At 39.0% G+C, this 16,664-nt stretch overlaps 1 protein-coding gene across 1 annotated transcript; it reads right to left on the bottom strand.

The window, feature by feature from the left end:
- Window positions 1-4,387: 4,387 nt before the first annotated feature.
- trnp1 (TMF1 regulated nuclear protein 1) lies at window positions 4,388-8,723 on the bottom strand. Its single transcript, XM_004911547.4, has 2 exons — window positions 8,625-8,723; window positions 4,388-8,528 (listed from the first exon to the last, which is right to left on the bottom strand). Exon 2 carries the CDS (start codon window positions 8,248-8,250, stop codon window positions 7,069-7,071), a length of 1,182 nt encoding a protein of 393 aa, XP_004911604.1. The 5' UTR covers window positions 8,251-8,528; window positions 8,625-8,723; the 3' UTR covers window positions 4,388-7,068.
- Between the last annotated feature and the right edge of the window lie 7,941 nt (window positions 8,724-16,664).

Raw genomic sequence — 16,664 nt, 5'->3', positions numbered from 1 at the left:
AGAAGCCAGGTCAACATTTTAACAACCTGCACCACCCCTAGCCTGCCCTTCCCAGTGCACACCTTACCCGATATTCCCCCACAAATGTTATTCTTGTTCCTGACATCAAAGGTGGCCAGGGTATTGGCACACGTGTCAACTCAGAGAGTGGGGTAAGGGCAGTGGCATCACAGGCTGTGACAGGCCATTCACCAGAAATGAAGGCCAGTGGAAGAAGTTAAACCCACCAAATGTAGTGTTTTGTTAGCACCATTGCACCTGACCTGCAGGTTTTGGGAAGTCATGGTAGAAATTATGTTTGTCACTTACCGTACATTATAAAATAAAGCCATGAGGTTTCTCTTATTGTCATATAGTATTATTGTGGTAACCAAGCAGAATACTGGTGGAGTCACAAAGAATTTTAAAAACTGCAGGAAAATAATTTGTTTGTTAGTTAATGAAACATCTTAATAAACTATGTAATATTCTATTCATAAAAGGTTAATAAATCATCCACTACAATTTGGGTAGATTTAGAGTTATGGCAGTCTCTCTTCAGAAACTTTTCTGCCACATTTATTTCTTTTACATTTAAGGAATGGAATTAGTACATTAGTTAAGAAAGTAATAAATTATTGCTTTTGATTATCAAGTTCATTTTTTATGTGACTCCAGTATCGTTCCATATAACAAGCAAAACTGGCTACAAACAGTCCAGTTTTCTGGATATTCCACCTATCAGACAATGGGACATATTTAGTAACACACAAATTTTCTCTTTCAAATCAACTCTTTAGGTGAATTTTCACTAAGACATTGCTTATATACTAAATATAGAAATTATACCTTTATTAACATAATGTGCCACAATTTTGCTGGCACAAATACACACATATTAGCATGGAGAATTTGTCATTGCTAATGAGATACAAACATGCCTGTTAATGGTAGTTAACCAGCCTGGACCCGGCAAAATTACTTTTGGCAAAAAATTGTTGTAGTTCCCCTTGAAAATTGGTTGTAAAGAGTGCTTAAGTTCCACATTGCAAAGTTAATGAATCAAAATTAGTTGTACTCCAATCCTAGTAGATGTTGGGACAAATTGTAATTTATGGCAAAAATACACAAAATTTTAATTTCTGCCTTGATGTGTACCTGTCTGAAATAAGTGCCCTTTTGTTCACTCTACTCTGGTACAACAAGGTTACAGCTGAAGGAGTCAGTCTAGGGCTTTACATGCGGAACAATGAGCATTAAACGTGACCATAATGATAAAACAGTTTGCCCAAAAAGGCCTTCATTGTTTGTTTGAGAGTATGATGAAAATTGTTGCACCTTACATACATAAAACAATAAGAAATCAATGGCTTATATTTCAACCTGTGATTATATGGAACAGGGCCTTAAGCTTGCCATAGACTTAATGATCTGCGGATCTTTCCCTAAAATGCCTACCTTGAGTTGGGCAATATTGGGTTGATCCTAATGGTAAAAGAATGCCATTAGGGTGAGGACCTTATCAAAGAGTTAAATGCAGACAGATAAACTGACAGTTGGTGTAACAGGCTTCTAATAAATAAATAAATAAATAATTAGCCTTAATGGTAAGGACACAAGGAAGACTCAGAAGAATGGCAAAATAAGCTTTTATTTTAGGCTGGGAAAAATACAAATGCCCTTTTCATTCCACGCAGCAATTATGTACTTAAACCCCCAAGTTTAAGGCATTAACATTAATATAGCCAGCAGTGTGACATTTTTTTCCCATGCTGACATCCAGACAATTCACCATTAAGGATAGAGAACAGCAGCCCTGAAACCACTTTTATTTAAAGGTTCCATATATTGTAAATTCTCCATCAGAGTCAACTGAAATCACTCTGAACTGAAAAGAATGGAGCTGCTTGCTTTAACCCACCTTTCTTAACCATGTTAGCTTTAGGGCAGTGGCACACGGGGAGATTAGTCACACACAATAAATCTTTGTTACTGCGGGCGACTAATCTCCCCAAAATGCCATCCCACCAGCAAGAATGTATGTCGCCGGTGGGATGGTATATGTGTCACTTCGGTTTCCCAAAGTTGCCTCTCAAGTAAACTTTGGGCAAGTTTGGGAAACCAAAGTGAGGCGTATGCCATCCCACCGGCTTTGGATTGTTTTACCACCAATAAGGGTTTATTGTAACTTAGTTGGGATCAAGTACAAGGATCTGTTTTATTATTACAGAAAAGAAGGAAATTCATTTTTAAAATGTTAATTATTTGATTAAATTGAGTCTATGGTATATGGGCTTCCTGTAATTGCGAGCTTTCTGGATAATGGGTTTCTGGATAATGGATCCCATACCTGTACCAGGATTATGACCCTGCCTAATAAAAGAAAACATAATTCTGAGGAACATTCATCACAAATTTTCAGTGGTTTTCGACTTATTTGTATATAAGCAGTGTTTGCCTGTCATTTCTGTTTTCTGCCCTGGGGGCTCTGGCATTTGAAACAATGTAACACAAGGCAGCAGCCTGACATGCCCTTTAAACAGTGAGATGGGGGTTTCTCACTGAATTTCATTACAACAGAATTTGTTGTAATTTGTTTCTAATTTAACTCCATAGACCTAGATGCAATTCAATGAAAAAAACTTATTGTGTATCACACGAAAACTCTTGGCCATACATTTTCACATGATAAACAATAAAATAATGTTATATCATGAAATTGACTGTAGCTCAATATTTGGCAAATTTCTTAAGTGAAATGGGACATCATCCCACACTCTGGGATCTCATGCATTCTCTCCCGTGGGTGGAAATGCAATCTTGCAGCATTTTCTCACCTGGCACAAAAAACAAAACACCCATCTAATCTCCTTTTTGTCTCTTGTTTTATGTTCACTTTACTCTAACATAACTCCATTAGAAGGACTTGTAGCCCCAATTTTTCATTTGACAAATACAATAGGGAAATAATATAAATAGGCTACTGTGTAAATTTCACCTTAGGCTAATGCCACATGTGGCTGATTTGGATAAACGTAGGCTGAGTATCATACCCTACACCATCATCAACCTTTCCCTGTGCCAAGCCGGGTGCAGGCACACAGAGCCAATTTCAGCACCAATATGCATACTCACGTGTTTCCGTGCTGAAATTCGCTCAGTGTGCCTGCACTTGGCCAATACAATAGCTCCAGGTGCAGGCACAGGGAAAGGTTAATGCCAGCGTAGGGGACAATTCTTGGCCTTCTTTTTTCTCCATAGACTGAGAATCAGCCCAGTCTGGCATTAACCTTAACGCAGCTAAGAATCAGATCCCCAGGCAAGTTATGATTGACAGAGACAATAATCACAAAAACAAGGCACACTGATATGATTAGTTCCTCCAAAGACATAAGGAGCTTTTCATCGCTGATATATCAAACTTACACCCAGAAAATAGTGCAGCTTACACAGAAATACCCCCTGGTGATCACTTAGGACCTTCCAGTTATTAACCATTTACTACTATAATCTTTTCTAACTAAAAAGCAGGTATTCATAATCTATTGGTCAGGGCTTAAAAAGGGTTCCTATGCTGTTTAGGATGAGTCTCAATGTTCTCCTTTAGTTATAGGAAATTCCTTTATGAAGCTGAGTCTGAAAACAAAAATAGCTGTAAAGTTAACCCCCTTCCAACAGACTCATGTAAATCTGCACACAATAAGATAAATTATGAGTGCACATTACATATTGCTTGCTTTGGATAAAATATTTTCCATAGACATTCACAAAACAATCTCCTCTAATTTTCACTGCTAGGGATTCTGTTGTTGGGGTCTATGGAAGGTAATTAAACCATAAGCTATGCTAGTGGACCTTGAGGAAGCATGAATGTGTGTTTATCCTAGAAATAGAACCTTTAGACTATGATAAAACCACCCGTGTATTGTAGCCACTGTTTTGCACTGACACACCCTGGTATGTTCATCTTTTCCCTTAAATATACATTCAGGTTAGTAGTAATAATGGTTATTCTAATACATAGCAAATTTTGACTAGATTTGAATATAGAAGAAAATTAGCATTTGATTGTACTATTTATGTAAATATTAAACCCGTAACTGCATTTTACTATAGAAACAATTTTGTTCATAAGTTTAACACAAGCTGGACCTAAATGCCCATTTAATACAAACTAGAGCTCTTCTGTACATGCTGCAAATGATCGCCAGACACACAGCTTTAAGAACCCTCTCCTTATATGTTGTGCTTCTCTAAGATGCAGCAGCTTGATTTATAGCAGTTATTTTCAACATGTTCCTTCTAGTAACAGAATGTTAAAAAACTATTTTTACCTTAAATTATAAATACCCTATTTTGGTGTATTGTTATCATATTAGTTATTCTGTAAAATCTAATTTTAACACAATTAAGGAACAGTAGGCAATTTTTATTTGCAAACAAGAAGGTTACCTTAAACTAGAAATGCCATTCTATACAATTTCATCTGATGTTTTACTACAACAGGCTGTCCAATATTGGACCAGACAGCAAGATGTGAACCTCCAAATGTTCTTAATGCCCCCCAGTTGCTTAAGGACTGCATAGATGTATTTATTTGACATCATTACTTTAATGCAACTCACCCCACATATGTGATATGTAAAATAATTGTTTCAATGGAAATAGTAGACAGTACTGAACTAGAACATCCATCCTTTGGCTTTCCACAAGTTCTGGAGGGGTACAGACTGGTACAGGCCACCATCAGGGAGAAGGGGAAACCACTAAGACTACAATGGGCGAGATGGCAAAATGTAGGTCAATGAAGGTCAGAACAGTATCCCTTTTTGTATGCAGTGTTATCACATGGCAAAAGGGGTCTCCCTTTTTGCCGCAGTCAAAGGGTATGCTGTATGGTAGTTATGCTACCATACAGCTACCATGATTGTCACAGGGAACCCCAACTATTAAGTTCATGATTTCTAGTTCGGGCACAGAGACTGAGCATTCCAGACCCAAACAGTGGTATTAAACACCTTACAATAAACCCAATTTAAAGAGATAATAAAACTCACTACTTTATAGTTATACTATCCCCATTACTAGCTAATGATACTAATACTAGCCCCATTATATAATGTCTCAAGTCTATGTTTTAATTTGCTTTTTCAACAGATAAATCAACAGATAATTGAAAAAAAACAACTACACTTCAAATCCAGTACGTCAATGACTTACCTATATCAGTGCTGTAAATTCTATGTAACACACTACCCAGGCTCCCTTTCTGTCAGACCAAGACATCACTAGGGGTAGGCAGATAGGGGAAGTGCTCTCAAGTTACTCTTGGAGAGAAGCAAGAAAAATGACTTCTGTTGCCGAGTAACCATAGAACATGAGGCTATCACATTTAATTATTGACAATACTATTCCCTATTAGGAATGCTTTGCTGAGCTCAGGTAAGTTGCAGGGTGCCAAAGCCAATTTTTCTCGGAGGCCTTATCCCTCCAGATTTTGTGGAAAGTGATTTGTTTTGTATAAATATTTACACAGTGCACCAGTAAGGCCCAGAGAGGGACTTCATACTAATATCCAATTCCATGGTGTCTGTATTTTACACCCTTGGTTATTATTAATATCTAGCCTGTACAAATCCAATGAATATAATTCTCATAAATATACATGTCAAACTATCTTAAATGAGTAGGATGAGAGTTTAGAAAAAAATCATGCTCAAATATTATGTATATATAAGAACCCCGTGTTGCTGCATGCTCTCCCACATTTTGCAAACATTGGTTATCTGTTGGTCCTGATTTATTATTTGACTTGCATGCTCCTTTGCCTTCAAAGGAAGCAGAATGAGAATATTACAGAAAGAAAAACCCATAAAAATTAGGTGGTAGTACACGGAATGGAAAAAGAATGGAAAGATGGGCAAAGAACAATAAATAGGAAAATAAAGGGAAAGTGAATTGAGTAAGATTTACTAAGTGATTTGCTGGCATGCAGTAAATACTGCAGAAGAAAATACATCTTTAGCTATAAAACTAAGCCTACTGTAAAAAAAACTAAATAAGAATTCATATAGCAAAATTATATCTGTATTCATATAATAAACAGCTGTCTCTGATGATTTTGCCTGCATTTTCACCGGAGAAATGTGAATACATCTGACTTAACAGTTTCCATGATCATCACAAGGTTATTTCTCAGTGTATAGGTCAGGTGCATTCATTTCATTTGCTAATTTCAAAGGACAAGGACTAATCCATTTACATATAGCACCACCAGAAATACAGAAATGAGTTCATTAGAAAGGTGCCATAAAGATCTAAATAGAATGGAACTGACATTTGTACCTGATGCTGATAGCTCTTACTGTTACTTGTTCCTGACAGAGTCCCTTTTCAGACAATCAATTATGACAAAATATACATTCTTTGACATAAACTAGTCAAAATATACATTTAAAACTGAAAAATACAATTTGTAATTTAAGGCTACATTGTAAAAGCCATTTGGTTAATGCATAAATACATAATTACGCCTATAAAGGTGTACTTAATATAAACAAATATATTTACCAAAATCAAGCTTCTTCCTACACTGTGTACCATCTTTCTGTCAGTGTATGCAGATGACACTTGGGCCCCGTTTCACATCAGTCCCAGGTAAACACCTTGAATGAAAATGTAAATTTCGTTTTATGGACTTTGTAAGTAAAAGCAATTTGAAGTGTCCAGGAAATTGTTCTACATAAAATACATTCTTTTAAATAATGACTGAGGTACCTTTTACCATTTTTATATGTACAGCATGCCACTGCAGCATCCTCTACCCACAAAGATGATGCTGGGAGAAGCAGATTATCAGGTTGTCCTTAAGCACACTAACTAGCTTGGGATGGTAGAAACTGTCAGCTTTTGACTTTCAGACAATGCTGTACTGCAGCATTCAAACACTAGACTCTAGAGGACCATGTTGACCAGACTTTCTTGAACTGGGTACAAAATAACATTCTTTAGTGAGCAAATGTAAAATTAGGCTGTATTCCAAAGCAAATGCAGAGGCGAGTTCAGCAAGGCATAAATGCCATTTCTTATTTAGTCTCTTGTGCCTGATTCCTCACAACCCACACAGCCCCTTAGCACCTGGCCTCTGCCTTGAAATATAGCACAACGGGTACGGCGAGGGTGTTGAACTACACGGTTTTCAACTCTGTAAGACCATGGAACACAGAGGGCACAAGCCAGTAGCCGTGGTTTGTGCCGACGCATGGTCCTGCGTATACGCTGTCCATGAACTGTTGCTTGCACCTCTGCCCGTCCAGCTGCCTCCACCATACGTGCCAGACCCTCTCTTTGTTTTGCTACCCGCAATTCTGCCTGAAGGAAGACATAGTGAATCTGTTGCACATGCATCTCCAAAGCACAGAGAGCCCTGCGACGGCCCTCCACAGCCATCAGCCTTTTACGAGCTTCTACCAGCTCTGACCATGGAGGGCGCGAAGATACTGGGAGCTGTTGTTCCTGAGTTGAGGCTTTTCTAGGTGCAGCTGGAGACTTTAGGGGTGAATGTGCTGGAGATGATTTTTTAGATGATTCTGGAGATGTTTTCCATGAGGGAGACAGTGGGGGTGAAGATTTAAAAGACGCACATATGGGACTGGGTGGTAAAGACACAGGGACTTTCTGTGTACTGGAGTATTTGTGTGAAGGTGACCTAAGTGGAAAGGTATTTGGAACATATATGGATTTAAGAGGGGATGATGGAGGAGAAGAATTATTTATTTTCATGTCTGGTGCCAAAGAAGGTCTTGCTGTGGTTTTGGGAGCTTTGGATGTGTCACAGGTTTGAGCATCCCCCCTATGAGAATTGAAAGGTTTAGATAAGGAGTTTGAAGGTGAGGTAGGAGGAGTGAGGTAAGAATTTGAACTCACAGGGAATGTGTAGGGTGCTGAACATGACTTATTAAGAATATTTGCAGGAGCAGATGTTTTTCTTTTTGTGGATGTGTCTACAGTAGAGGATGCACATGGCTCAGGGCAGACCTTTAAAATAATTTCCTGAGGAGCAGAAGTTGATCTTCTAGGGGAACTACATGGCACATTGGACCGTTTTCTAGAAAAGAGTCGAGGAACATGACTAGCCTTCCAAAAGGAAGTACTCTGATTAGGAGACACTGGTGTGGCCTCTGTACTCTGTCTCTGTGGTGTTTTTGAAGATCGTGGATTGGTAAAGACTTTCTGCAAATTCCACAAAGCACTGCCCTGGGTTAGGGGCATTGGGAACCAGTGCAGCGTACAGCTAGAGATAATAGAATAGTTAAAGGAAAATGTGAAAGACCTGTAGTTGCACACTGTCTGGCAGAGTATCACCTTCACAACCTCCAGACAGCTGTTTTACAAACGTCACGGGGTGAATTTTCTTGTAGCTTTACTGAGGCAGCATCTGCTCTCGTTCTAGAATGCAAAGCAGGAGGTACCCTCCAATACTCCGTACCCAGATAAGCAGGTGGAAGAATGCTGTTACAGTTCCAAGGGGATGATGCAATGCTTTTTTGCTGTAGGAATTAAAGGTGACATTCAGTTACATTATTCAACCTTTCTCACAATATGAAATGATGCAGAGAAAAAAAAACATTTTAAAAGCATTTTACCTGCTAAAAAGGTCATTATATCAGTGCTGCAGAGAGATGCTTTAGCTTCTGAGTCTAGGTTGAAACAAGGGGTAGGAGTGTCTTTTCATTTTCCTGCAGGAAATAGTCATAGCACTGACTGACAGAACTCTGCAGCAGCAGGGAAAACCCCTCCCATGTTCCTGCCTGTGTTTCTTTCTGTTCCCAGCCTGCACTTATCTCTCTTATGCTGCTGCCTGATCTTGCTTTTTGATGCTGTGGATTCTGGATCCCCTACAAAGGTATCTTATTTAATGTATGTTCTGCCATTTGAACCATATCATCTTAAGCAGCTTATTTTTTCCACTAAATCTTTCCATTTCAAGTCCCAGCAATAATAAAACAGACTGTGCTGTATCATATTTCTTTAATCTGTGTTTCAGACACAACTTGAGGGCTATCTCCACATACATATCTTTTAAATGACATAACAGATATCCCACAATCGTATACTTGTCACTTTTATATGCCAGACAAGGATTAATTTTAGTTCTCTTAAATGCTATATAGGTGATGTTCCTTCTGCTGCCTGCAGACAACTAATGTACATTTCTAATATTTCTGAATAATTTTGTATTGCTGATTGTGGAGGACCACTTCCACACATGTTCATTTATACTATAACACATATCAGGAGGTGTCCCTCCTGCTGTCAGAGAGAAACTTTACTGCCTGCCCCCTTGTAGGCAGCCGTAGTTATTTGCAATCAGCTTAATTTTGGGCAAGGGTACATGTTTGCTCCTCTGCTATCAGCCTGCATTTTTGAGGCAGGCAGAGAGAAGCAAGTAAGTGGTTACTATTTGCATGTGGACAGCAGTAGTGGCACACAAGGTCAGGCTTTTTTTCCTTGTATTAGAGAACTACTCATTATCAAAACCATAATACATATTAAAAAAAGGTTTACCAAGTTACTCTTTGCTGTGGAAAAGATTAATCAATATTTTTCAGATAAGTGTATTCATATAATTTGTTCATTGCTGTATCAGTAAGTCAGAAAGTAAGTATTTTGAATCATCAATGTCTATTAAAACAGACCCACTGTGAGCATATAACATATTGTAGGGAATTTATACAGTTATTACTTATTTATTATGCTGCCTCTTCAAACTACATTAATTCATCCTTTTACTATTAAAAGTCATCACTGTATTGGCGAGGGGCAGGTGGCCAGGATCAGCACATAAGCAACTCCCACTCTCACTAACCTGTGCTTCATGCTGATGTGCAAGTTATGGAGTGGCATAATGCAAATGCCACAGCGTGGCACTGTCCATAGGGCCTTTTCTAAGGCAAGCTGTAAGGACATTGCTTGTCTGCACCCTTGACCCATAGCTCTGGACTTTCACTCTGGCACAGGCAGCATAGGTCAGTTTTCCTGGGGTGCAAGTGCTTGTTCCTGGGGTGCAAGTTCACACTCTTGTGCCCCTTAGCACTTGTAACCCAGAGATCATTAACCTACTCCTTGTATGTTTTACTGTGTTGGAGAAAAAACGTTAATATAATTGTGTGTCAAAAAATATTTTTTGTTGTTTATCCTTTATCCCTGGCTTGTTCTACCTTGATTTTAAGTACACATAAGTCTAGCATATATTTTTTGCCAGCTTATTCAAAACTAAGATGTCAGCTTATGCTTCTGTATGTGGGATATGCAATTTTTATAAAGTTTAAAAAGTTTGTACAGTCAGCATTAGCACATATATTATGTGTAAAGTACAATAAAAAAATATGGTGGTGCGAGGGGTCAGCTAGATAGAAATAGATCTGTTCAAAATCTTTACATCTGACACAGATTGTTAAATTTTATCTATATAACTAACCAAAAAACTGATTGCAATGTATTTATAGTAAACATTTTTTTTGTTTTGTTTTTTTGCAGTATACAGCTTAAGCAATCCTCTGGAAATTCAGTAAATTCCCAAATGACCCTGTTCTTAGGAGAAAGAGAAATAACAATGAGAGAACACAACTTCCTAGGTTTGGAAATTCAGCGTGGTGTTTGTGTAGAATCAACGCTTAGACAAAGTGTGTGTTGTAATTAAGTGGAAAAGTTCAACAGCATTTTACTGAAGATTGAGCTTGTATAACTAAAGTACAAGACATGCTGCAACTGTGTATCAAAAAACATTTGCTTGAATTCACTATCAAAATTTAGGAAGAGTTATCTGTGGAATTATTACAATTGGTTAATATTTTTGTTTACTGTAGGTGTAAAGTACCTGTGTTTCTGTACTTATTTCCTATGAATGGTTGACATTTAAGTGCCCTTTAATTTCCCTTATTAATTTCTCAAATTGCCTGGCTCACCGTGCAGCGTGATCAATTTCCTGACTGTGCTGCTCGAGTCCCCGTGGCACTGTGACTGTGCCTAACCAATCAATGTGACAAATTGCCTGACTGCGTCGCTCCAAGCGGCCACTTTCGTTCTGCCCTGCAGGGTGCGTAGTGCGTAATGACGTAATACGCACCCTGCAGGGCATAACAAAAGGGGCCACTTGGAGTGATGCAGTCAGGCAATTTGTCATGCTGATTGGTCAGGCAGTCACAGCGCCACAGGGACTCGAGTGGCGCTGTCAGGAAATTGATCACGCTGCATGGTCAGACACACTCACACGGGCCACATAAAACAGCCAGGCGGGCCGGATTTGGCCGGCAGGCCTTGTGTTTGACATACAGTCATGGCCAAAATTGTTGGCACCCCAGAAATTTTTCCAGAAAATCAAGTATTTCTCACAGAAAACTATTGCAGTAACACATGTTTTGCTATAAACATGTTTATTCCCTTTGTGTGTATTGGAACAGAACAAAAAAGGGAGGTAAAAAAGCAAATTGGACATAATGTCACACAAAACTTAATATTTGGTTGCACACCCTTTGGAAAAAATAACTGAAATCAGTTGCTTCCTATAACCATCAATAAGCTTCTTACACCTCTTACCGGGAATTTTGGACCACTCTTCCTTTGCAAACTGCTCCAGGTCTCTCTTATTAGAAGGGCGCCTTTTCCCAACAGCAATTTTAAGATCTCTCCACAGATGTTCAATGGGATTTAGATCTGAACTCATTGCTGGCCACTTCAGAACTCTCCAGCGCTTTGTTGCCATCCATTTCTGGGTGCTTTTTGACGTATGTTTGGGGTCATTGTCCTGCTGGAAGACCCAAGATCTCGGATGCAAACCCAGCTTTCTGACACTGGGCTCTACAGTGCGACCCACAATCCTTTGGTAATCCTCAGATTTCATGATGCCTTGCTCACATTCAAGGCACACAGTGCCAGAGGCAGCAAAACAACCCCCAAATTTTGATTTTCTGGAAAAATTTCTGGGGTGCCAACAATTTTGGCCATGACTGTATGTGCTCTACATAGTGGACCAAAGTGCAAAAAAAGGCCCACTCCTATTGAACAGAGCATTGCCAATGTTTTGCACTTTGCATGCCATGTTGAGCATTGTGCAAATAGCCACAGTCCTCTGCGTTCCCTTTTGGAGTGCAGAGACCTGCAGACTGCACCATGAATAAATACTCTGCTTGTGTTAGTCAATGCTCTTTTCAAAAGGGGTGGGCAGGGAGAGGCACGTAGGCATCCTTTCCTCCTGCGTGTCATTCTGAAGTGCACTGAGCACCAGATGTTTTGCGAAGGAGATGAGCGCTAAAGGGCACATTCTTGTGTCCCATTGTGCTTTTGCACTTACACCCCCAGGTGCCATGAATTACCCCTTTTAAACCTGTGTAACATGTGCGGGAGTGCTCCCCTTAGTGCTGTAGCACATATCTCTTCTCCTTTGCGTAATTGGTTCACTGTGAACGTGCATGTTCCAGATTCGGATGCCACAGACTAGCCCTGTCCTTTACACCTTACATAGTGAAAGTGTTTTTCATGAGTAAAGGAGCATACAGACTGTTTACATCTTGGACACATGGTCCCAAAAACAGAATTCCAATCCTATCCTTTGTCATTCAATTTTTTCACACCAGATCTACATGGACATCATGTTGGATTAAAATAAGTCACTGATAATCCCACTAAAGACATTGCATTTAAATATATCTCATATTTCAGTAAAAAAAATATTGAAATGTCTAGTTTTCTTATTTAAAGGAAAACTATACCACCAGAATGGATACTTTACCCCAGATAGTTTATATTCAATAAAAAAAATAAAAACCTTTTTTGTTCTTTATTTTTCTTATTTACAACACAATAGGAATATGGAAATACAGCTAAAAAAGAAGGAGTAATACTGCATCATTGCTTTGTGGGCCAGAATACTGATACTGATGTTATAATAAAGTGACAGACAACAGTTATGATGAGAAGTAGCTATTAATGTGCTTGAAAAATTCAGAAAAAAGTCAAACAGTCAATTTCTTGCAGCATAACTAGATGCAGATGTGTGCCTCATTTATAAATGATAGCAAAAATAGGAATAACTGATGCTGCCATCTACATTTCTTTTCTGTTGTCTCGTCATTTTCTCATAGTGGAGTGGGTTTATTAAAATCCTAGAATTGAGATGCTACATTATTGATAAGGGTGAATAGGATAAGGATACAAAAGCACCGATTTGTTGAAGAAATAGAAAGAGATAAAATATGTTTGGTGGGCAGTAAATGAATAAGCATGAGAGGTGTGATATACAGTGGCTTGCAAAAGTATTCGGCCCCCTTGAACTTTTCCACATTTTGTCACATTACAGCCACAAACATGAATCAATTTTATTGGAATTCCACGTGAAAGACCAATACAAAGTGGTGTACACGTGAGAAGTGGAATGAAAATCATACATGATTCCAAACATTTTTTACAAATAAATAACTGCAAAGTGGGGTGTGCGTAATTATTCAGCCCTCTTTGGTCTGAGTGCAGTCAGTTGCCCATAGACATTGCCTGATGAGTGCTAATGACTAAATAGAGTGCACCTGTGTGTAATCTAATGTCAGTACAAATACAGCTGCTCTGTGACGGCCTCAGAGGTTGTCTAAGAGAATATTGGGAGCAACAACACCATGAAGTCCAAAGAACACACCAGACAGGTCAGGGATCAAGTTATTAAGAAATTTAAAGCCATTGTTAACAGAAAACCATAAGAAGTCCCGTTTGCAGTTTGCCACAAGCCATGTGGGGGACACAGCAAACATGTGGAAGAAGGTCCTCTGGTCAAATGAGACCAAAATGGAACTTTTTGGCCAAAATGCAAAACGCTATGTGTGGCGGAAAATTAACACTGCACATCACTCTGAACACACCATCCCCACTGTCAAATATGGTGGTGGCAGCATCATGCTCTGGGGGTGCTTCTCTTCAGCAGGGACAGGGAAGCTGGTCAGAGTTGATGGGAAGATGGATGGAGCCAAATACAGGGCAATCTTGGAAGAAAACCTCTTGGAGTCTGCAAAAGACTTGAGACTGGGGTGGAGGTTCACCTTCCAGCAGGACAACGACAATAAACATAAAGCCAGGGCAACAATGGAATGGTTTAAAACAAAACATATCCATGTGTTAGAATGGCCCAGTCACAGTCCAGATCTAAATCCAATCGAGAATCTGTGGCAAGATCTGAAAACTGCTGTTCACAAACGCTGTCCATCTAATCTGACTGAGCTGGAGCTGTTTTGCAAAGAAGAATGGGCAAGGATTTCAGTCTCTAGATGTGCAAAGCTGGTAGAGACATACCCTAAAAGACTGGCAGCTGTAATTGCAGCAAAAGGTGGTTCTACAAAGTATTAACTCAGGGGGCCGAAGAATTACACACACCCCACTTTGCAGTTATTTATTTGTAAAAAATGTTTGGAATCATGTATGATTTTCGTTCCACTTCTCAAGTGTACACCACTTTGCATTGGTCTTTCACGTGGAATTCCAATAACATTGATTCATGTTTGTGGCTGTAATGTGACAAAATGTGGAAAAGTTCAAGGGGGCCGAATACTTTTGCAAGCCACTGTATGACAATAGTGACAGATTAAATCCAGTGGCCAGATAATTGTAGGCCTCAGTGATCTGAGTGCAGAGACCTGCAGCTCCCCCCAATAATACAGGGCTGACTGCATTAGTTAGCACTGTATAGGTGGGGGGCAGGTGGGTGGAGATATGTAGGTTTCTCCTGTACCTTGCATGTCATTAAAACACAGATGGTAGAAAATTAGAGGGAACATTGGTGGCAGGAGGTGCCTCTTGATGTTGTCCTCTGCAGTGACAGGATTTTAAATAAATTAGTGTGCAGAAACAATATGTGATCCAATGTAAGGCGTTACAGAAAAAACAAATTTGCAGCTGTTGTTTTAGAAATAGGTAATTTCATAATGATATGGAGAAATATTATATAATCAGATGCAAGACGCTTTGGGGGGGCTGGTCCTTCCTTCAGCTCTAGTTGGTTCCAGTTCAGGCACCTGGTTGAGCAGAGGATCTAAATATTAATACAATACATGTTTTTTTATGCATGCGTTTCTAGATGCCTACAAAACGCACATGTATAAGAGCCCTTAAAGTGATTGTCACCCATTCTGTTTTTTAATCCCTAAATTGTGAAATATGGCAGTAGTTTGCACAAAAACACTGGGATCCTCTGGTGCAAAATAAAACAAAAAAGCCCAGAAACTCAAGATTACTTTTGGTCAATTTCATCTAGGGATGCACCGAATCCAGGATTTGGATTTTTTCAGCAGGATTCGGATCCAGTTTAATCCCAGCATCTGGCCAAAGCAAATTTGAATCCTTAAAATCGTTGACGTTTTGTCACATAAACACGGAAGTTGAAAAATTTTCACCAAATGCGAAGTGTGCAGTTTACTTTAACCCCTCTGTGGCCTAATGATTTGGATTTGGTTTTCGGCAGAATCTTTTAAAATGGATTCATGGTTTGGCCGAACCCCAAAACAGAGGATTCAGTGCATCCCTAGTTTCATCCATCTTCTAAATTAGCCCCTTTTTTCCCCTAAAGTGTAAAAAAATCTGGCTACAGATTTACATAAAACATGGAGACACTAAAAAATTTCTGTTGGTATATTTTAACTATTGTATTCTCCTATATTAGCCCTTTTTGTCCCTAATTTGTAAAAAAAAATCTGGCCATAGTTTGCACATAAAACACTGGGATTATTCTATGACAGAGTAATTTTAAAAGGGACTAAAAACTAGATTACTTTTGTTCAATCTTGTTTTTTGTTCTTTTCAGCCAAATTGTGAAAAATCTAGACTATTTGTACAAAAAACTGGCAACCCCTGCCACCACTCAATAAAAAATCTAAAAAAAAAAAATTACTGTTGGTACATTTCCCCTATAATATTCTCCCATACTTTATTAATTTGTGAAAATTATTGCCCTAGACTTTTCATAAAATACTGGACCAGAACTCAAACTGACTGTTTACAGGTGGGCTACAGCTATAGTGGACTCACTCCTCTGTGTAACAGGGGAAACCCCTGCCAGCACCAGTCTTCACCAACACATTTTGGGGCTTACCACTGCAGAATTCTCAGGGAACCTGCAAACTTCAGAGTTCATATTTTGCATTTAACATATTGCACTATTAGTTTTATTTTGTTTTATCTTTCATGCACTTCCTATATATTTATTTTGGATACGTCTTGAGGTCTTATTGAAGTGAACTTTTTAAGGAAGCTGCAAGCAATTTTCAGCACATCACAAAGAAGTGTTCATTAAGAGACCCGTTTGGCGCTGAGTATTACTGTCGCAATGATGTTTTAGTGTCTGACTTCCTCTATCAGAAACATCCTTAATTCCTGTGGCCAAAGTCTGCGCAGTTCTCTTCTCTCTCCCCTCTCCTGCTCCCCCCTCCCATGAGCATACTAAGAACTCCCTCCCCCCTCCCTTAGGATTGTGTGAGCTGAGCTATAATGGCTAGACAGCAGGCAGGAAGCTACTTAAAATGGCAGCTGCTATCTTAAACAAATGGAGAAAGCTTCTAAAGCTGTTTACTCAGATATAGTAATGGTTTCTGCAAAATAAATATATTGTTCTAGGTGGCACTAATGTGGCAAATCTATCGGCAGTAAAATGC

Source organism: Xenopus tropicalis, chromosome 2 (assembly GCF_000004195.4).
Source record: "Xenopus tropicalis strain Nigerian chromosome 2, UCB_Xtro_10.0, whole genome shotgun sequence".
NCBI lineage: Eukaryota > Metazoa > Chordata > Amphibia > Anura > Pipidae > Xenopus > Xenopus tropicalis.
The sequence above is the reverse complement of the archived record's forward strand: the minus strand, read 5'-3'. Positions and strand labels throughout refer to the sequence as shown.